This window comes from Rhynchophorus ferrugineus, unplaced genomic scaffold (genome assembly GCF_030347505.1).
Source record: "Rhynchophorus ferrugineus isolate W39M unplaced genomic scaffold, kcgeb_rfMv2 rfM8, whole genome shotgun sequence".
NCBI classification, from domain to species: domain Eukaryota; kingdom Metazoa; phylum Arthropoda; class Insecta; order Coleoptera; family Curculionidae; genus Rhynchophorus; species Rhynchophorus ferrugineus.
The window spans coordinates 25,678,897-25,701,282 of NW_027472587.1; the positions used below are offsets into that span (position 1 = coordinate 25,678,897).

The 22,386-nt window shown below is 32.9% G+C and overlaps 1 protein-coding gene and 1 non-coding gene across 2 annotated transcripts in view; both read left to right on the forward strand.

Moving 5' to 3' along the window:
* Window positions 1-22,386, forward strand: part of LOC143200614 (uncharacterized) — a 144,341-nt gene that overhangs the window by 67,138 nt on the left and 54,817 nt on the right. Inside the window, exons 6-7 of the mRNA XM_076411119.1 lie at window positions 5,291-5,566; window positions 14,736-14,858. Coding sequence (XP_076267234.1) covers window positions 5,291-5,566; window positions 14,736-14,858 — 399 coding nt within the window. The remainder of the gene's footprint in view (window positions 1-5,290; window positions 5,567-14,735; window positions 14,859-22,386) is intronic.
* On the forward strand, window positions 20,620-20,781 carry LOC143201791 (U1 spliceosomal RNA). Its single transcript, XR_013006999.1, has one exon. It is a non-coding gene; the product is annotated as a U1 spliceosomal RNA (small nuclear RNA).

Sequence of the window (22,386 nt, forward strand, 5' to 3'; positions counted from 1 at the left end):
GATATTTGGGTATTATGTTATTGCTGAACTGATATGACGGAAAATCAGAAGTCGTTCAGTGCAAAAACCATTCAGTTTTATTTTTAAACACTAACCATGTCATATGAGAGGTCGCGGAAATATTGAAGGCAATTGCTTCTATGGTGTAAATGTTAGAGCATTCAGCTCACATGCGATGGTCGCAGGTTTGATTCCCGGCGGGGGCAACAACTTTTTGTTGTTCTAGTTTGGTTAGAACAATTGTCATGGTGATTACCTTGGCTAGGTAGCGGACACCGAAGTCTGAAGCGTTCCTTATTTTCAATCACTCTTTCTTAATTCCCTTTTTCTCCTCATACGGGCTACACTTTTACTTGGCCTACCCATTGTAATAATTAATAAAGTTACTGCGTAATTTGTTGAATAAATATTTAACACTAAAAAGAGAAAAATTAGTCGATACGAACAACAAATTAGATTTGATTTCTTCGTAATTTAATTTTGTGTACCTATGACAAAATTATATTATTATTTTTATATTCTTTCGGCCCCATTTCAAACTGATCAGTTGGTAGTAGTTAAAATAATATTGTAAGTAGATAAATAGGTTTTGGTAGGCATTAAGCTAAACTGTGTTTATATAATAGAATACATAATACGTGTATTAGGCACTTTAAATAATATTTTTTTTTATTTTTATTTAAAAGCTTCTTTAGACAGTTAATCGAAGAGAACTATTCAAATCATTTTATCATCTACACCGATGGTTCAAGACGTGAGAACTTTGTGGGTGCTGCTTATACGTTTAGTCGACTCGAGAGACACTTTTCGCTTCCATCATTGACTAGCATTTTCATCGCGAAGCTGCTGGCTATATATATGGCCCTATCTGCCTTGGAAGAATCACAAATTAGCAAATCCGTACTAGTAGTATCGGATTCTATGAGTTCCCTAGAGAGTTTAAGATCGACAACGACAATCTATCCTCTGGTCACATGCATCAGAAAGATACAGACAAAATTACAATTTAGGGGTATAAGAATAACATACCTCTGGGTCTCCTCCCATAAAGGAATATCTGGAAATGAAAGAGCCGACCATCTGGCAAGTAGGGAAGAGGAGTCGATCAAGTTAAAAGAACTGTTCAGCAAAAAAGATGCCAAAGTCTATATGAAGGGCCTAAATAGGCAATTGACCCAATTAGAATGGGACCTTCTCATAAAAAACAATAAATTATGGGAAGTCAAATCTTTTATCAATCTATAGACCATAATAACATCAGAAGACACAAGTCAAGCATCCTCGCACGACTGCGAATGGGGCACTATAGACTGACACTTGAATATTTGTTGAAGGGACAGATCCCGCCCCTATGCGATTTGTGCTAGATTCAACTTAGCGTCAGACACATCCTACTGGACTGCCAAAAATATGAGGATTTGGGGGGACAACTTGAGATGCCGACAACATTGGAACAATTGGTCCAACCTGAGCAACTGAATCTGCTCATTGACTATCTAAAGACCATATACCTACTTAAACACTTGTAACATACATTTATTATTGCGTGATTGAAAAATTTTATTGTATATGTTCTACTGTTTATAATCTACTGTGCAGTACTTTAAGCTGTTAATGTTAATATAATGTATTGTAATTCACCCTAAATAGCCCATGAGGCTGACGGGTTTAGATAAATAAGTAATAACTAATAAAATATTAATTTTATTTTAATTATTACAACGATTATTATGTAAATATTTTGTTTTAAAACTTTTTTTTGTTTTTATAATCTCAGTTTGATTATTTATTACGTTTTAGTACCGCCTATGATATAGTGAGTGTAATCGAATTTCGGGTAATGATTTTTTTTAAAAGTCGGATCAATTTTTTTGTTAATTTTTTTTATCTATATGCATTGATTTAATCTCATTACATTTCATTATTCATGTCTAGGTTATTTATTTTATTTCTTGTTTATTGCAGCTTACTGGTCAAAAAATTTAGCCATAGTAATATTTTGCATTTATGGTATGTCACATATACAGAGTAGGTAAAGAACAGGACCTAAAACTCTATCTTAATATATACACACACATTTGTGTCTGTATACACCATATACCCCAATAATAAAAATATAAATAATAAATAATAGAAAGAAATATCAAAACCATTTAATTTAACAGTCAATTTTAAATGTTAAGTAAAAAGGATTTTTTTTTGGCCTAGAACCGGGTAGATAGATAGATACCTGGTCGGGAAGACCCGCAGGAATAAGCGAGTTGGACTGGTTATGTGGAGACTGCCTCTGGGCTACCCACTAAACCCCACCTTATCAGCTGATCCAATGACTCTAACTGATACTTCTTACTGTTAGTAAGGAGGGTGCCCGTAACCGGTAACACCGTTAAGAGGCTCAAGGACCAGGCAAGGACGTGGCGTCGTTATCACACCACGTAGCTTGCGGTACATGAGTTAATCGCTCGCCGGAGAAGGTCGAGATAATTTGGAGTTAGAGCACGACGGGGTAGTGTCGGCTGTGATAGAATAAGGCTACGAAGAGCCGAATGAGTTATTGGCCTAAAATATCGACCAGCTCGGCAATACATCTATTGTCCGAGAGACGAAGAGTGAAGAAATATCTCGAGTAAACCTCGGATATAAAATCGTGAACTTGAGGGACGTTTGTTTCTCTATGAATTTGATTGTTCCTGACGAACCAGGGGGCATTGATTATTCTCCTGAGAATTTTATTTTGAAAGACTTGAAGACGTTCCACCTGGCTAGGTGAGACGTATTTTAAATAGACACTGGAGCCGTATATGCTGGCCCGGTTGATAAGCGGGAAGAGCAAATTAACAATACCTTGACCTTTATGGAGGGATTTTTGAATGTGGGAATTTCACCTAAATTTGCGATCGAAGACAAGACCAAGATAGGTGGCTTTTTCTGACCATGGGATTTCGGCGTTCTCGATTTTAAGACGCGAAATGCTCGGTGCAAACCGCTTCTTGTGGAAGAAGATGGCCTGGGTTTTCTGTGGGTTGACCTGCAACCTCCAGAAATGTAACCACTGGACCGTCTCATCGAGTTGTTTTTGGAGTCTGCTTCGGATGTGCGGTGCTACTCTTGAAGAAGCAAAGTAAGCAGTGTCGTCTGCGTAAAAAGCAGCCTCAACTTCTCTCAACCTCTTCACCTGGAATGATCGTCCTGACAGAAATGATTTGATAAGAGCTGTTAGGTCATCAGGTAGACCTAATCGGATGCATTTCGCCACTAAGCCTTCGTGCCAAACCTTGTCAAAGGCTTTGGTTAGGTCCAAGAAGACCGCTCCAAGTCTTTCACGTCGGTTAAAAGCACAGTTGATTTTTGCGGTCAGCCGATGGGCCTGATGAACGGCTGAGTGTTTGACGCGGAACCCGAATTGCTCATCTGGAATGATATTGTTTGTCTTCGTAAAATCATTAAGAGCATAAAGAATTGCTCTTTCAGCAAGTTTGGAAATGGAACTTAGTAGGCTGATAGGTCTGTAGTCAGAAGTTTTTAAGGGTTTTACATTATGTTATATAGATCGGACCTGCCCAAACCATGGCCCGCGGACTACATGCGGCCCGCGGCTTGAATTTATGCGACCCGAATCTTTTTTTATTTTCTTTATTTAAATAACAAAATTATTGTAGAGAAACTATTATAATTTGATTGTTTTATAATCCCAAATAATTTGATGAGCAAATTATTTTCTCTTCTGGTAACAATTTTTTTATCTCTATTGAGAAACTGAAGTTAAGTGTTTAATTTGTATGCAAGTTTTGTCTGTAAGTAAATATTTTGATGCTAAACGAGACTATACTTCTTCACATGAAGAAAAGCATAAAAATCATGTTGGTGAAGCTAGAAAAGTTATGGTAGCTGAGTACAAAAAAAAATACTTATACAGCAAATAAATATGTTTTCTAAAGTAAGTACAGAGAATGAACAAAGTTTGGCAGCCCCATATGAAGTCTCATTAGAATTAGCCAAAGATAAGAAACTGTTTAGTAGCTTTATTTTATCAAATAGATGACATCGGTGATTATATTTTGAAAAGTATATGTGATCGCTTTGTAGATTGCGACTACTATTAGTTATTCAATATATGTGGATAAAAGGATCGATCAGATCGATATTAGTCATGGAACAACTAAAGGCAGTGATATATTTGAAGCAGTTAACAAAATTGTTATGGGGTACGGAGGATTTCGTAAATTTTCTTGTATTGTGACTGACGGGGCAAAAGCTATGATAGGGACAGTGACAGGATTGGCGGGACTTTTAAACCAAAGTGACACTGATTGCCCGTTACTCTATTGCGTCATTCATCAAGAAGTCTTATGTGGAAAATCTTTGCGTCAAATGAATGCTATGAAAGTTGTTGTTAGGATAACCAATTTGATATTAAAGGTGGAAACAGACTAAAATGAGATGGCTAAGTGCCGGACAGTGCTTGCAGCATTTTTTCTCTTTAAGAACAAAAATACCTTTATTTCTAAAAGTGAAATAGCATCTGACACTTCCGAATTACAAAATAAAATGGCCGCTCCTGGCTGGCTGATTTTGCATTCGTGCAACTGATAGAACGCAACAATTGAACGAATTGAATTTAAAGTTGCAAGGCAAAAACGTCTCCAGAACAAAACGATTTGGCTTTTTTTCCAAGTTGTAAAGAACATTATTTAGAGACTGAAAAGTTTGAATTATGCAATTTTTTGGACCACCAGAAATATATGGACGAAGTAATCGTGGAATCTTATCAGCGATTCGCAGGACTTAAAAAAATTAAGGGTGATATGGCACTCTTCACTCATCCATTAACGATCCCAATTGAAAGTGTGAAGATTGATTATCAACTAGAACTGTGTGATCTGCAATCAGACCCCTTTTATAAGGGGTCAGAACAGAATCGGGAATTAAATTTTTTAAGCTCCTTGTTGAATATTTACCGAAAGTGACGAATTTTGGCCTAAAAATGTTTTCAATGATGGGCAGTGTATATCTTTGTGAAAGTGCATATCCAACAATGAAGTTTATAAAATCGAAATACAGCTCTTAATAGAATATACGGTGTTAATAGTATTGTAACAGATAAATTAATGAAAAAGTAATACAATAATAAAATAATTATACTTTGTCTGCATTTTGTTTTTACAAATATTTTGAATTTACTCATTTTTATTGGCCCTAGATCCTATCTAGCCCTGATGTACATAATTCTCGCGAGAATTTGTATTTGATTACCAAATATTGTATGATGAAGATTTGAATTCATTTCTAGGATTATCCGAGCATATTGTCACCAACGACGACCAGTTACTAGAACGACTGGAGACCGGAACGTCAAAACGCAAAATCGGCTCAACAGCTACTAATCCGAAATCCAGTCGCAGTCATTCGGTGATTTCCGTTTGTTGCGACGGCGTCAAGCTCCACCTGGTAGATTTGGCTGGAAACGAGCGTGCTGGCAGCAGAGGCTACGGTCCGAACAGATTCCGAGAGGGCGCCAACATCAACAAGAGCTTGGTCGCACTAGGAAACGTTATATCTACTTTAGGTAAGTTATAGTTAACTGGCAGTCGTTAATACGGATTAGTAGTAGTCTCCCTGTGTAGATGGCACTTTAATGGCGAAAAATATATTATATAAACAGAGGTAGAATGCGATCTCCCATATATAAAGTTAAGTAAAATTAATTGATTCATTAATAAATTGAAGCAATGTAAAATAAAAATAATCTAAGAATAACACATAATACGGAAACTAAGAAATATAGCAAATAGCTTTATATACGATGTAAACAAGCCAGTGACACTAAAAATCTCACCAGTTTCATTCTGCCCATTGGATCGTAGTTCTCGATTTTCTATACGTGACAACGTCGCAAAATGTAAATGGATAATGTTAAAAAGCTTACCGAGCATTGGCTGAGCGTCCCTCAATATAGCTTCAAAAAGGAGAACATACAAAGCAAACTTATCGAAACTTGTATTTTCTTAACACAAATGTCTATGGAACAAAATATTTAAATAAAACAGTTTTGAACCATTTACATATTATTGTTTACCAATATAATATATTTAGCTAGACAATTATAGTCTATCCAAAGAAGTTTTAAGTATCCAAAGTTTTATTTTGTATCCAAAGTTTTATTTTGTATCCAAAGAATACTTCTTGGTCAAACTAGATTTAATCACTGCATTCTCCTTAATACATTTGCCATATCTACAAAACTGTTACTATTCTTTCCCTCCTGGCACATTTTAAGCAAATGCTCATGTATATTCTGAAAAAATACATACATATTTGTGAACATAAATCTTTTACATTCCATAATAACATTTTCTGTAGTTATCATATATTTAATTACATACTCACCTTTGCTTGTTTTCACTCTCATCGCCCTGTCTTAGAAATTGACAGCATTGAATCATATCATATTCAGGAAAAGTTTCATTCAAGTGAATAAATAAGCTATTAATTTCTAATCTATCTAACATTTGTTCACAATTCCATCATTTGACAATTTATTCTTCAATGTGTTAACCATTCCTGTTTCTAACCTGAAGCACAATATACCTGCAATGAATTATTAATAAATGTTGTGACTAATAAAACGTAATATTAATTGTTATTCCAACGTTTACCTTTCTCCATCAACTTTTGCTGTCATAACACTATTTTTATTATCATCTTGTCTTGAGTGACCGTTGGGTATATCGGTCCCTTCTTCGGTACTTTTCAGACAACAGTTTCCTGTGAAATTATTGTATTAAATGATATTTATATTTAAAAAACTACCCACCGTTTTCATATATTTCATATATTAAATCTTTAAAGAAGCAGCAATTTGAAATTTATCAAAACAGAACGTTAAAACAAACTTTACCGATGTACAACCTGTAGTTATTATATTTAAAATGTTAACAAAGTTTGCAGATGTTTGACAACTGGACGAATTCTGTAGGCTAATTCGGTTACATCTTCGAACTTATCAGACAGCATTGTGTCTCTTGTTACCTAGAATAAAATGAGTAGGAAGATGTTGCCTGATTCTAAAACGAATTGAAAGTGCGACAGGCAACAGATTAAACATCTTAACTACGCTAATTCACTGTTATTTCGAATAGACTATAGCTATAATACCAATAATATAAATTAAAGCGCCTGGAAAATGGGATGGCCCTATGATAGGGATAGTGATAGGATTGGCGGGACTTTTAAAATTTTTAAACCAAAATGACATTGATTGCTGGTTATTCCACTGCACCATTCACCAAGAAGTCCTATGTGAAAAATCTTTGCGTCAAATGAATGCTGATTAAAGGTGGAAACAGGGCACTGATATAGAAAACTTAGAGACTTTTTAGGTGAAATTGATGCAACTTATGGAGATTTATTATTACATTCTAAAATGAGATGGCTAAGTGCTGGACAGTGCTTGCAGCGTTTTTTTCGCTTTAAGAACAAAAATACCTTTATTTATAAAAATTAAATAGCATTTGACACTCCGAATTACAAAATAAAATGGTCCCTCCTGACTGGCTGCTCTTGCATTCTTGCAACTGATAGGACGCAACAATTGAACGAATTGAATTTTTTTCCAAGTTGTAAAGAACATTATTTAGAGATGGAAAAGTTTGAATTATGCAATTTTTTGGACCACCAGAAATATATAGACGTAATCGTGGAATCTTATCAGCGATTCGCAGGACCTAAAAAAATTAAGGGTGATATGGCACTCTTCACTCATCCATTAACATATAATTTTCATATATTTCATATATTAAATCTTTAAAGAAGCAGCAATTTGAAATTTATCAAAACAGGACGTTAAAACAAACTTTACCGATGTACAACCTGTAGTTATTATATTTAAAATGTTAACAAAGTTTGCAGATGTTTGACAACTGGACGGATTCTGTAGGCTGTAGGTTACATCTTCGAACTTATCAGACAGCATTGTGTCTCTTGTTACCTAGAATAAAATGAGTAGGAAGATGTGGCCTGATTCTAAAACGAATTGAAAGTGCGACAGGCAACAGATTAAACATCTTAACTACGCTAATTCACTGTTATTTCGAATAGACTATAGCTATAATACCAATAATATAAATTAAAGCGCCTGGAAAATGGTCGTCTATTAAATAACGAATGGAAATTGGCCGCTGCTAGTGGACGAAGTTTCGGAAATATATAACTCGGTGAATAGAGGTAAGATGCACATAAAACGTTAATAGTTACATTATGTGACCGTTATTGATTGATGTTATAAATAGATAGAAAATTGAATAAACAAAATGGAACTTCACGACGGTCAGTGACTGAATGATCTAAAATACCCTTCAAATATCCCAGATCAACATCTCGGGGTTGGCAGATCTTTGCTATCGTTTACTGGATCTCGCTGCTTATACGTACCTGCACGTGTTCAATATCTCGGATAACATTTTCTGGATATTTTGTAGGCCGTTATTCTAAGATATTCTAATTCGACAAGCCTTAAGGTCGCTACAGAAGCCTAACGATATCAGTAAATGAACTTAAAATAGACACTTAAAATTAATTTGTAACCCTACTATATACGCTAGATCCATATAAGAAGATCTTATATCTTTCTCATACAACAAACACTTGACTGGTACGAGAAGCCCACTAAACCTGCATATAAGCGATCAGATCATTCAGAAGGTTTCTAGTCTAGGAATTTGAAAAATGTCGACATTTTGATCTAATTTTAAGAACATCGAGCCTTCATTGCTTGCCAAACTGTTGCAAAGTTGTAGAAAATTATTAAAAAATAATTTTATCAATATATGTTGTATATATAACAAATGTTTTTTTAAACAGAAAAAGTGATCAAAGCTACCGACCCTCTCATGCTGCAAAATTTTGATCACATCTTTATTAGATATCCTTTGTACAACCTTAATTATAAATTAATTTATTACTACATTTCATTTATACTTGGATTAATTCACAAGCAAGAATAGTGCTAGATAAATAGATTAATATGTATTCTGCAACTTAAGCTATAGCACACTAAAGGTATACACTTTATATAAGTTCGTATGGTTTGGTTCTTTTCAATCTTCTGATATCCTGAGTGTTGTCCAGTAGTTTTATTGCTTCCACGTTAGTATGATTTAGTAATTTTCTTTCGTATAATATCTTCGCAAATCCATTTGATTTCCAGGCCATTGTACAGTTTTTCGTTGGTTATGTAGCTATAGGCATTGGTAATTAATCGAAGCATTTTGTTTTGGCAGCGTTGGATGATCAGTTGATTTGAATTTTTAATACAACCTTATATTTGCACCCCATAGGTCCAAATTCGCTTTATAATTGACTGATAAATCAATCTCTTTGATTTCAGATCAAGTTGAGAGTATCTTCCGACTAACCAGTATAGTTGCTTTATTTTGGTTCTAATGTGTTTTGCTTTTTGTCTAACATGGTGTTTCCAATTTAATCTACCATCAAGATGGATGCCGAGGTATTTAGCTGATTCTGCTTGAGGAATCGGGCATCCATTAAGTGATACATCTTTTAGCATGAAAAGTGTGTCGTCGGCAAATGTTCCAAATACTGTTTGTTTTGTTGTTGGGATATCAACGGTATGGAGCAGATATAGCAGTGGTCCCAAAATACTACCCCGTGGAACTCCAGCCGAAATAGTTTTAAAAGTCGAGGACGCCATTTCGTACGAGACTCTGAGCGTTTGACAAACCTGATCAAAAGCTTGTGAGACATCCAAGAAATTGCAGGGCAGTATTTCTTTTCTTCAAACGCCTTTTCAATAGCCGCTGACTACAAAATATAAATTTAAATTTATAACTATAATTATTGATGAGTTTCTATTTTCAATTTTATGTTCTCATGCACTTTTGGCCTTCCTTTACGTATTTTGCTTTCACCAAGGTTACCATCCTTAAGCTTTTAAAATCTCTCGACAATTTCTTTAAAAATATTACCATGTACTTGTAAAATACAATAAATAAAATAATTTTACATCACTTAACTCGTCTTTTCAACTTTTACTCAACATAAGAAAATTATTTGTACGCCTAATATTTTTTATGGCTATAAAATAAAACTCTAATTTTTACAAAAAAAGTCTACTCTTCATATAAATAGAAAAAGCTTGTGTTTCCTGAATGAAATATGTTAAAACGTTTCCTTTCCAAAGAATGCGTATGCACATTCTCTTATAAAATCCACCATTTATTTTGGTGCTTTAAAATTGTTATGAATGGCATTTATAAATATAATTCTATATTCAGTGGCGTGACACAACATTTTCTTATATTGGCGATAGGTGAGAAAGTATTTTTCAACTTTAATATAAAGTATTATGCATCACAACGCTAAATTTGACGCCAAGGTCCAAGTAGTCTGTACTGATAACACAATTAAGCAAATTATCACAAGAATAATATACATTTAAGAATATTTATGTCGATTATCAACTTGTATATTTATATAAAAGCATTTATGGTAATTACAGACGAGATTATGAAGGTAAATATAGGATTAATATCAGTAATTTTTGTTTTTGTTACATGTTCAGATTGCATCCTACGAGATGAAAGTAAACCTAACAATTAGAAATGTAAAAAATTTTGTAAAAGTGCTTTAATAATTTATTTTTTATATTCCTTTTACAGCTGTTTAATATTTACTGTATAAAAACTTGAATTTATTATAATATACAAGTATAAAAATGTAGATGTTCAAAGTATTTCATGCTTTTATAATATTTAGTGTGGTATTCTAGCCTAGAAATAAAAAAAACGATTTTTTCAAATTTCTATAGCTTAACTCTTCAAGAATATGCCCTTAATATAATTTTTCCAATTTTAAATTAAGGAATAAGAAATTAATGCGATAGAAGAATGTTTGAAGTAAATCGATTCGATGGAACTTTAAATATCATGTCAACCGTCTCTAAAAAAGTAGTTTCGAAAGCCTTTTAAGTCTAGTTTCTTAGATGCCGCGGTTTAGATTCCACGTCACTAAAACAGCTATATCTCCAAAAATACTTTCAATTTTAAAGAACTCCCTTAAGTACATATTTTTAAAGGGTTAATGGGTTAGGCGGCTTTCAAAAAATTATATTTATTTCAAAAAATTTAATAAATATACAGTTTTAGCAAATACTTGAAGTATTGTGATTTTTTTGATGATTGGTTCATTTCAAATTTACAAAACCAAATAGTTTCTTTTAGATGTACTTGAATTACGTAATTGTACTTGAACGAAACAAAAAAATAAAATTAGGATTTTTGAAAGTTGTGAACTAAAAGCCCCATATTTTTCGACAAATAATCGTATATGCAGATATAGGTATGTGGTTCTCGTTTGAGCATACTCATGGCTGTTTCCGTCAAAATTCACTATTACCTTATCGCTTAATTTGCCGGTAAGTCTGCTTTTGCCTTTAATTACTAGTAAGCGAGAAAAACAGACAACAAAAGAAGCTACTTTGAAATTATCTTGCAATGTACCAGGCTAACATCTGATTCTATGTATAATAACCGGAAATTCGGAAGGGTCTATGTCTTGAAATTTTGCTTTAATCGATTTATATTTTTTGGAGAATATTCTAGACATATTATGCTATTTAAAAACACAAAGGAATCTTAAGTCATATAAGAAAATGTAAAGAAATCGATATTTTCATTTTCCTAGATTCTCGTCACTAAAACAGCTATATCTCCGAAGGTTAAGCTTTGAAAGTATTTCAAAAATGATTTATTTACATTTCTAGACTAGAATTCCTCCTAAAGTTTCAACGTTAGATGCCACGTCATTAAAATAGCTATATATCCCCTAAAATATTCTTGTCAACTAACTGACTTGGTGAACTTTCGTTCCGTTTTACAATGAATTTTCCTTATAATCTGGATAATTTTTTATTATTAAGCATTACTTCTAGTAAAATTCAAGTATTGTACTCATATTATCATGTCAGACGTATTTTGGTCTAATAAAAAGAATGATGCAAATTGTTCTCTTTATAGTGTTATCATTCAGAGGAAATTTAGGGAAAGTGAGGGGAAACAAATACAAGGTTCAAGGATTTAACGCTTATTCAAGGTTTATTCCATACGCTTGTAAAGATTGATTTTGTGATTTATTACTTATTATTGTTAATGCAAGGTTCACCGGAAATGGGACACGATTAAACTGAAAAGGAAAGTCAGTTGACATTAGTGGCATTTTTGGTATAAGTATATCTTCGGCTTCGAACTTGAGTACAGTAGCTTAAATCAAATTCTTCATAATTTTTTTAATGGCGAGTCTTGTGCCTTTGCGCAATATAAGTTAACTTAGATTTCGTTTCATGATTATTTCCTAACCAACCTTGAACTGTAAACTGAGTGGATGTAATCCTCGTAGTTCAGTTGAAGATTTCATTTGAATCAATTTGACTGTGAATTTTTATATATTTCAATCACGTACGTCCTTAATTTTTGCTACTAAAATGACTCATTCTCTCAATCAAGCATGATTTTATTAATCGGCATCAATAAATTGGAAAGCTTTCGCAATTAACTGTAAGGGTCCACTGTCCTGGAAAGTGTCAACGGGAAAGCCAATTTAAAAAACTCAATGTGTCAATGAACATATAACTCTAACTCAGGCTGTGAAAAAAGTACAAGTGGTAGTAAACAAGATCTACAAATGTATTAGAAATTGGAAAATTCAGCATAATAACTCCAAACCTAATTATATGACTAGACGGATGCCCGATTCTTCAAACCGAATCAGATAAATATCTTGGAATATATCTCGATGGTATATTAAATTGGAAACATCATGTTAGCCAGAAAGCAGAGCAGATTAGACTCAAAGTCAAGAAGCTGTACTGATTACTCGGCAGATACTCTCAATTAGACCTAAAATCAAAGAGATTGGTTTATCAGTCAATATAAAGCCAATTTTGATCTACGGGGTGCAGGTATAGGATTTCGCTAAAACATCATACCTTTTAGTAATCCAATGCTGTCGAAACAAAGTTCTACGATTAGTTACCAATGCTTATCGCTACGTATTGTAATCAATGAGAAAATGCAGAGTGACCTCGACAGTAAATGGATTTACAAAGTTATCCAAAATATCGCGTTAAAGCATGAAATAAAGTTACTAAACACAGAAACAGAAACGCAAGGAATCAAAAGATTAAAGCATACCAAACCACACAAACTTGTTTAGTGTATAATTGTATTCTTAACTTTAGCTTAAATGCCTTTAACTTTAGTTTTAGCTTTATCATCACACATTATGAATTTTATTAATACATATTTACTAGTCTTTGCCGACTAACTTACGATTTGTCTCGGTGACTCTAATAGTCACTCAAAATGTCCTTATCTAGGAAGGCCCATTGACTTACTTATTCTCTAATAAAAGTTAGTAGCACTTTTCAGTGTTTTCAGCATTTAGTGTACTTCACTAACCAACTACAAAAGATCACACAGTTTGATTCTCTTAAATCTGCGTTCTAATTCAGTGTTATCCAAGAGTTGCAGCACTTTGGTGTTAACAAGGGAGTAGAGTCTTTCCTCTTTTCTTGTCGCGAATCTATTAATTTCCTCTATAACAGTTGGAATCCGAAGGTGTCGGTGAATGTAATTGTTCCTATAGTCATCACACGGATCATCCACAATACTTCTCATAATGTTATTCTGAATTACTTGTGTTAGGTTAATATTACTTGTCGCATATCATCCCCATAACAAAACTCTCTAGCTCCATATAAATTTTAATATTTTCTTCTACAGCAGCAACTTATTATGTACGGATAATTAAGATTTTCTTCCAAATATCCAATATATATATTTTATATTTTAAGTTTTTTAACAGTTCTTTTTTGTTCTTTTTAATATGGTACTTAGCATTGTTACTGTATGGGATAATAGTATTATGCATATTTATAGGTATATGAACAATTTCGATGTAGGTTTATTTTAGTAGAAATCAAAGATTAAAGCATACCAAACCACACAAACTTGTTTAGTGTATAATTGTATTCTTAACTTTAGCTTAAGTGGTTTAATTTTATTTCAAATTGGGATGTCCATACTAATGTAATTATACCATAGTCGTCGTGCTTGTGTATTAATGCAAGTACAACAGAACAGTAGTAATAAATTAATATGTAAATTAAGATTGTACTAAGCATGTCTGAAATAATTAATAATAAAATATTGTGTCAACCATTTGCCGTATTATCTTCATGGTATGACATTTAAATGTAATAATTAAATAAATTTAATAAAATTAAATAATTTTCTCCAATATTTTTTATTAGATTAGTGAAATTATACTTCGCACAACTTTATCAAATATATCGAATTTTTTGACGATAATTTGTTAAAGTGGTAACATGGCGACATCGAAATAGTGTTTTGAAATACGATAATTATATGAAATCTCAATTATTCTTTAACGAATATCATTATAATTATTGGTAGTGCATTCGATCTGGACCGATTTCAAAAATAAACAGCGCACGACACTGTTCGGGCGCCACACTGCATCTAACGAGGCAATAATATCTTCGGGATCACATTTTTAGCTCCCATTTCGGTACCGTCGCCGGGACGACTCTCGAGAAAACGTCCTCAGAGTGTCCGAACGCGTCCACGCCCGTGCGTGCCTCTGTCGCTCTCGGTCCGTTCGATCTGACCGATACTCATCCGATATTCTTTTGTTCCTAGCCGATCAATCGAAGACCTCGTCGCAATCCTCCAAAAATAAGTTCGTACCATACAGAGACTCGGTTTTAACATGGCTCCTCAAAGACACGCTCCAGGGCAGTTCCAGAACTGTGATGATTGCGAGTAAGTACCGATTGTGGATATTCCTTGACTAACAATAAAATTGAGAAAAATTAACTCATAGTTGTTTTTGACATAGCTCCATACTAACACTAATAACTAAAGTAAAATAATTAACAAATATTTAACAAATCGACTGAAAAGTTCTCTTGAAATAACACTAGTTGTTTTTGACATAGTTCCATACTAACACAAATAACTAAAGTAAAATAATTAACAAATATTTAACAAATCGACTGAAAAGTTCTCTTGAAATAACACTTAAAAGATTTTTTTACAGTATTTATACAATTTTTTTTATTAATCCCTTAGAACTTCAACAATCTGCCCGTGGGCAATAAGTATTATAATATGATTTCCGTTATACAATATAACTCTACTGACTTGTAGAAGATCGCTTCAGTAAGTAATCTGTTTACAAACTTATAATCTAAATCTTATTCTAGATACTATTCTAACTTATTCTAAACTCTATACTAGCTTATTCTAAAGACTATTCGAAATACAGTGCATATTATAGTTTACGTTTGAACTTATGCACTTCACTGCCATTGCGCGCATTTAACTGTTTGGCGAGTGCATTGGGATACACTAAGAGTCAGAGTACCTTGCACTAACACTTCTAATCACACTCGTTATGAGTTCTAATGGGTAATTCTAATATCGAGCTGAATTAGTGTGTTGGAGACGTAATATGGGGCATCCACGATGACTCGCAACACTTTATTCTGGAACCTCTGAAGGATATCTATGTTAGATTTACTGGTAGTACCCCACAGTTCAATATCATAGGTCCAAATGGGTCTAAGTATTGACTTAGGCCTTAGACTAAGTAATACAGCAAAACCTTGTTATCTAAGTTAATGTTATCTAATTTTAAACGTCGATCAAAATGTATTCCTAGATATTTAACGTTTGCTGTTAGTGGGGGTTTAAAATTATTTATTTTCACTGAGATTTTTCTACAATTGGTGAATATCACATGGGTAGATTTTGTCTCATTTGCTCTGATACGTCATGTTTTCAACCACAATTCGACTTTGTTAAGATGAAATTAGAGGTTTCTTGTGGCTGATATTGGATCCTTGTATTATTACACAAGGATCCAATATCTAAAACTGCTTTATCGTCAGCATATGCTGCAACAGTACTATTTTTTGAGGTGGGTAGGTCAGCTATATACAATAGATATCACAGTGGACCAAGAATATGGTCCTGCGAAACGCCTGAATATATTGGATGGAGGTCAGTATTCGTCACCCTGTTTCATAATAAAATGCTTGTCTGTGAAGTATGATTTGAGTAGTTGAAAGTGCGTAAAGCAAAAGCTTTTTTAATTTAACATGCAGTTCAGTGTGTCTGAGATATATCGAGAAATGCAGCGGAGCAATATTTTTTTATATCGTTTAAGTTTTTATTAATTTGGTTGACTAATCCATGTATTTTTTCTGTTATTGCGTGTTTATTACGGAAGCCAAATTGATGGCCTGGAATAATATTTCTCTCTTCTATGATTATTTTGAGTCTTTTAATGTACAGTTTTTCAAAAAATTTTGAGATCATAGGTAAGAGAGTTATAGGACGATAAGAGGAGACCTCTTCTGATTTTTTCCATGGTTTAAGAAGCATAATGATTTGAGCCACATTCCAAGTCCACTAGGAAAGTAATTGAGTATTAACATGACATTAAATATAAACGTTATTAATTTCATACATGTATTCAATTTAATGTGGCTTTTCAGTAGATTCAAGAATATTGTGAAATATTTTTTCAAGGACACATTGGCAAGGTTGTCACACATTATGAATTTTATTAATACATATTTACTAGTCTTTGCCGACTAACTTACGATTTGTCTCGGTGACTATAATAGTCACTCAAAATGTCCTTATCTAGGAAGGCCCATTGACCTTACTTATTCTCTAATAAAAGTTAGTAGCACTTTTCAGTGTTTTCAGCATTTAGTGTACTTCACTAACCAACTACAAAACATCACACAGTTTGATTCTCTTGAATCTGCGTTCTAATTCAGTGTTATCCAAGAGTTGCAGCACTTTGGTGTTAACAAGGGAGTAGAGTCTTTCCTCTTTTCTTGTCGCGAATCTATTAATTTCCTCTATAACAGTTGGAATCCGAAGGTGTCGGGGAATGTAATTGTTCCTATAGTATCTAGGATCATCCACAATACTTCTCATAATGTTATTCTGAATTACTTGTGTTAGGTTAATATTACTTCTCGCATATCATCCCCATAACAAAACTCTCTAGCTCCACATATACAGCAGCAACTTATTATATACGGATAATTCAGATTTTCTTCCAAAAATCCAATATATATATATATATATATATATATATATATATATATATATATATATATATATATATATATATATTATATTTTAAGTTTTTTAACAGTTCTTTTTTGTTCTTTTTAATATGGTACTTAGCATTGTTACTGTATGGGATAATAGTATTATGCATATTTATAGGTATATGAACAGTTTGGATGTAGGTATATTTTATTATCCGTGTCTGGAACTACTTACTTATATTATTACTTCCTTGTTGCAGTTTTCTAGTTACAGAGTGCTACACCTGCTTTATTTCTTTCATTGATGGAGTTTATATAATATATGCCAGACCGAACCCTCAAACAGTGCAACACTTGTGCCAAGCTTTGTCGAAGGCTTGTGCTACATTCAATAATGTAGCTGAGTAATTTTTTGCTCCTAGGCGTATTCAATAATGTGTCTGATTATTGCTTTTAACCTCTCTAACCGAATTTTTTCAAATTATTTAAATCTTACTGGTAACAGTGAAGTTAGTCGACAAGATTTTACTTCATTTGATGGTTGTCTCAGTTTCGGAATCACAACAAATTTAGCCATTTTCCATAAATCCGGTACTTTTTAATCGGAATGCTGCATTATTTAAGTTGATGTCCGGTTATTAAGTCATAGGGTTGCTTTCGTGCTTTTTTATTAATGTCACTTTTTATAACTTTGGAGACTTTTTTGGCGTAACAAGAATAATCGGAGGATTTTGGCACTCGTTCGATCAGGTTGATTACGTTCATTTGGTTTCATTTGGTTTAAAGGGTTGTTCTAAATGATCGGCGAATGCTTCAGTTTTTTGTTAATTGTTACGTATCCAATTTTCTCCTAAGTCTCTGATAGGTGAACTGTGGAAGTTTGATCTCTTCTCAATTATATTTGATTGTCATCTGTTGGATCAAGCAGATAGTTATTAACAAACTTCGAAAAAGGAAGAGGTTCTATGTCCGGCTGTATATTTTTTAATGTATGTTTGCCGATTTTTGGCCGGTTTTCAAAATTCTTTTTTTATTCGAGAGACTTCCGAGGTGGTGCCATTGGAAACAAGTCAGGATCTGTTGGGGGGAGGGGGGTCTAAATCGAGGGCACCGCTCAAATTTCAAAGTTACGTACAAAGTTTTCACAAATTTTTTATCTAAAATAAACAAATATTTGTGAATAATGTTATTGCTGAGCTGATGTTACGGAAAATTGGAAGTCTTTCGGTCTAAAAGCCATTCAGTTTGCTTTTTAAGCACTAACAATAGCATATAAGACTTCGCAGATATATCGTAGACAACTGCTTCTATGGGGTACTGGTTAAAGGGTTTAAATTCCAAACTATTTTAACTATATTTCCCCATACCGGCTGCACCTTTACTTGGTCTACCTATTGTAATATTGATTTATTGAGTAAATATCTAACACTAAAAAGAGAAAAATAAAATATTTTTTACAAAAAATATGAACCGAGTTCAAAAACTAAATAAGGAACTCACTAAATGTTAAAAAATAATCAAACTTAGATTTTTAACACAAAAAAAAACATATTTTAAAATACAAATTATATATATATATATATATATATATATATATATATATATATATATATATATATATATATATATATATATATATATATATATATATATATATATATATATATATATATATACCAAACCAAACCAAACCTATTTATCTATTTACAATTTTATTTTAACTACAACCAACTGACCACTTTCAGGTCGGTACCTACTATTTATATTTTCTTGGTCTTTTATTCTATTTACTATCTTTCTGTTTCTTAATCTATCCATATATTTTTGCCGCTAGTGTACTTCTTGATCATTTTTGTTTAGTTTGATTTTTGCTCTCATGTTTTTAATTCTTTTATTTCATCCTCTTTTTCTACGCGTTTTGTTACCTCTTTTTTTCTTATTTTTCCTTATTATTCTTTACATTATCAATTACAAATCAATTTTCCTGTTATATTTATTTCCCTCTTAATTATTTCAATCTACATCTCCCATTTACACATTTGAAAAGTGGATAAAGCAGTTGCGTAGTTAAATACCGCCTGGTTCACTTCGTTGTTTATATTTGCTATAAGTTATATTTACTAAATAAATACGTTAAAATTGTGAGTGTTTGATGGCATTGAAATTTTATTTAAGTGTATTTTTAAGCAACTGAGGCATTAAATACAAACAAATGGGCTCTAATGGTAGTTCCATTCAAGAACTATTTAAGAAGTTCTCCGATATCGACGTGAGAACATATTATCTATATATATTTGGTACCTTGGGTCCGATCGAGAATGAAAAAGTCACGTACACAATACGTTTTACAATTTATTGCATGTCTTGCAAGTTTTTCTCCATTGCTATTGCCTCCAGACGGATCATTGTATATTATTCTATCTTTTATTAACATGTTAATAATTTATATTTATTGTTTATTTAATACCTCCTATATTATATAATAATATTATATAAAGTATGTCAATTTCATTTTAAAACTTGATAATTAAATTAAGTATATTCCTTTAGTTATATTACAATATTCAATAAACCTACAAACCCACCTGGAGCAAATACAATTATGGTTGAATGGCGCATTAAAGTCAATGAAACAAAATCCATGCATGTAACGTTTACACTGCGTAGAAGAATATGTCCACCAGTGAACATCAATCATCATCAACTACCTCAAGCAGAGCATGATAAATATCTTGGTATGCACTTAGATCGATGCCTAACCTGGAAGAATCTATACTCTCTAAACGGAAACAACTTGGACTTAAATTGTATCAAATGTATTAGCTCATGGGGCGCAAATCCAAGTCATCATTAGTTAACAAGGTATTGCTATATGGGTTTATACTCAAGCCTATTTGATCATATGGAATCCAACTATGGTAATTCAACGTGTTTGTGTAAAGTACTTCGAAAGAGTGTCAGTGCATCCCAATGTACTCGCTAATCAGCTAAATATGCGACATGATAGTGAAGTGCGTAGACTAAAACATTTATCACCACTTGATCTGATTACTGGACATATGTAGACTTTAGAATAAGCTTTAGAATACGACTAATTAATTAAGATAATATTTTATACAGAATATTGCTTAATGAAGTGATTTTCTACATGCCATGTATATATAATATAGACATAAGAAATACTTATTGCCAATAGGGCAGATTGTTGAATCTCGAAGAGTAATAAAAAAAATTTCAATATTGGCATAAATATTTTCAAAATTATTCACGTATAATAAAATATGCTAAATCAAAAAGGACAAGTAAATGTTTCTTTCTTTTGCAAATTTTCTAGTTTACTCGATTAACCATTCTTATTGCAACCTCATAATAGAGGGCAGCTCTATCGAAAAGTAACCTTTTCTAATCGATATACTATAGTCAACAGCCCTATCAAAGGAGCAAATGGCATACTTACCTGGCGTAGAGATTACCGTGATCAACAAGGCGGTTTCTCCGAAGCGAGGCCCTACCATTGCACCACGGCTGGGCTGACCTTTGCGATTATCCCTAATGTGGATAACTCGGACGCGTAATTTTTGGTAGCCGGGACTGCGTACGCGCTATCCCGACGTTACAATAATTCAATTTAGTTTTCATTGCAGTTTCAAAACGTCGCTGTATATAATACATTGACTATTTTCGGATAAAATATATTTATTGCAAAAAAAAACTACGTAAAAGTACGTCAAGTCCTGTGCTAATATTTTAAACGCTCATTGCAACATTTTTTCATGCATTTAAACGAAATCGCTTTGGATTAAAAGCCGAAGAATGTATAGACACTTAGAAAAAAATGTTTTCAAATTTATTCACTATATTGTTACTAGTCGTTGTCGACTAACCTACAATTTGTCTTTACAATAATTTAAATCTAGAAATATATCTAGTAGGACCCATATATGGAACTGATATGTAGGTATTAGATTTTCTTCTCTATCATTGAAACAAGATGAATATACCTCATGCTGCCATTGCAGATTTCTATAGAACATGTCAAGAATTTTATATTACATTGACGTCAAGTTCAACAGGTGCAGAATATTTATTCCCAAGAATAAAAATTGTCAAGTTCTTACTGCTGATATTGCCATTTTCGATCGCATCACTCGAATCAAAATTTAGTGCACTTAAAATTTTAAAACCAGAGAACCACAATCGACTAAATACAGATAATGTAGTGTTTTTAATTGAAAAATTGGTCGGCTGTGCTAAGTTTAATCCGTCAAGCAAAATTCTTGAACGAAAAAGACAGATAACAGTGGAACGTCATAATACATAACATTACATTTTATTTAATATTATGAACAGATAAAAAATACATATCATTCACACGGTTGAGGCTTGTTCCACTTCTTAAAATCATTCTAAGGTTCTATACAAAACTAGTGGGGCTTAAAGTCCCAATTCCTCAGAAAGCGACCCTGTATACAATGCCGGTCCGTTCAGTCTGCCTTTATGTGGCAGAGATGTGGTACGTCGTTGAGAGATAGCTTGATAACTCTAGGTGTTCCAATCTAAAAAAGTCCGTGCGTTACTCAATGCCCCATGGTTTATGAAGAACGCGAACACCCATATCGATTCGATCATATCATTCGTGAAAAGCTTTACGAATATGCTCAGTGTGAGGTTCTCTCTTGCCATCTTACGACATTATTCTAATCAGCTTATTAAATCCCTACCCTCTCACCATTTGCGCTATGTAATGGAAATGCGACAATCTTAGTCGTATCCCAGTATCACCCGCAAAATTTAAGTCCCGCTAAGCCGAAACTGTAGCTGGTCATCTTGGTTGAAAAACAAATTTTTCGCAATATTTTTGATAAAATTGATAGGGAGTATTATATGATCACTAGTCACCTGGAGCATCTTTAAACATTTTTTGAGTTCTTGTCACTACTAAAAATGCTGTATTATCCGCGAATATAGTTTTTATAATTTTCTTTTATTTAGTTTTATTAAAAGTTTAAGACGCTACATACTCGTGTTTCTTTTTGAGAATAACAATTTTCTTGTTTTATTCTGAAGAGTTTGTTGAAGATTAGATTATTTTGACAAATTTACATATTGTTTTGAAAGCGCATTGTTTAGTATGAGGTTGTATAATTAATTTATCATTTAGATTATAAGTTTTTGTATCATCTTCCCTTTTGTAACTTTTTAGTATGCGGCTACAT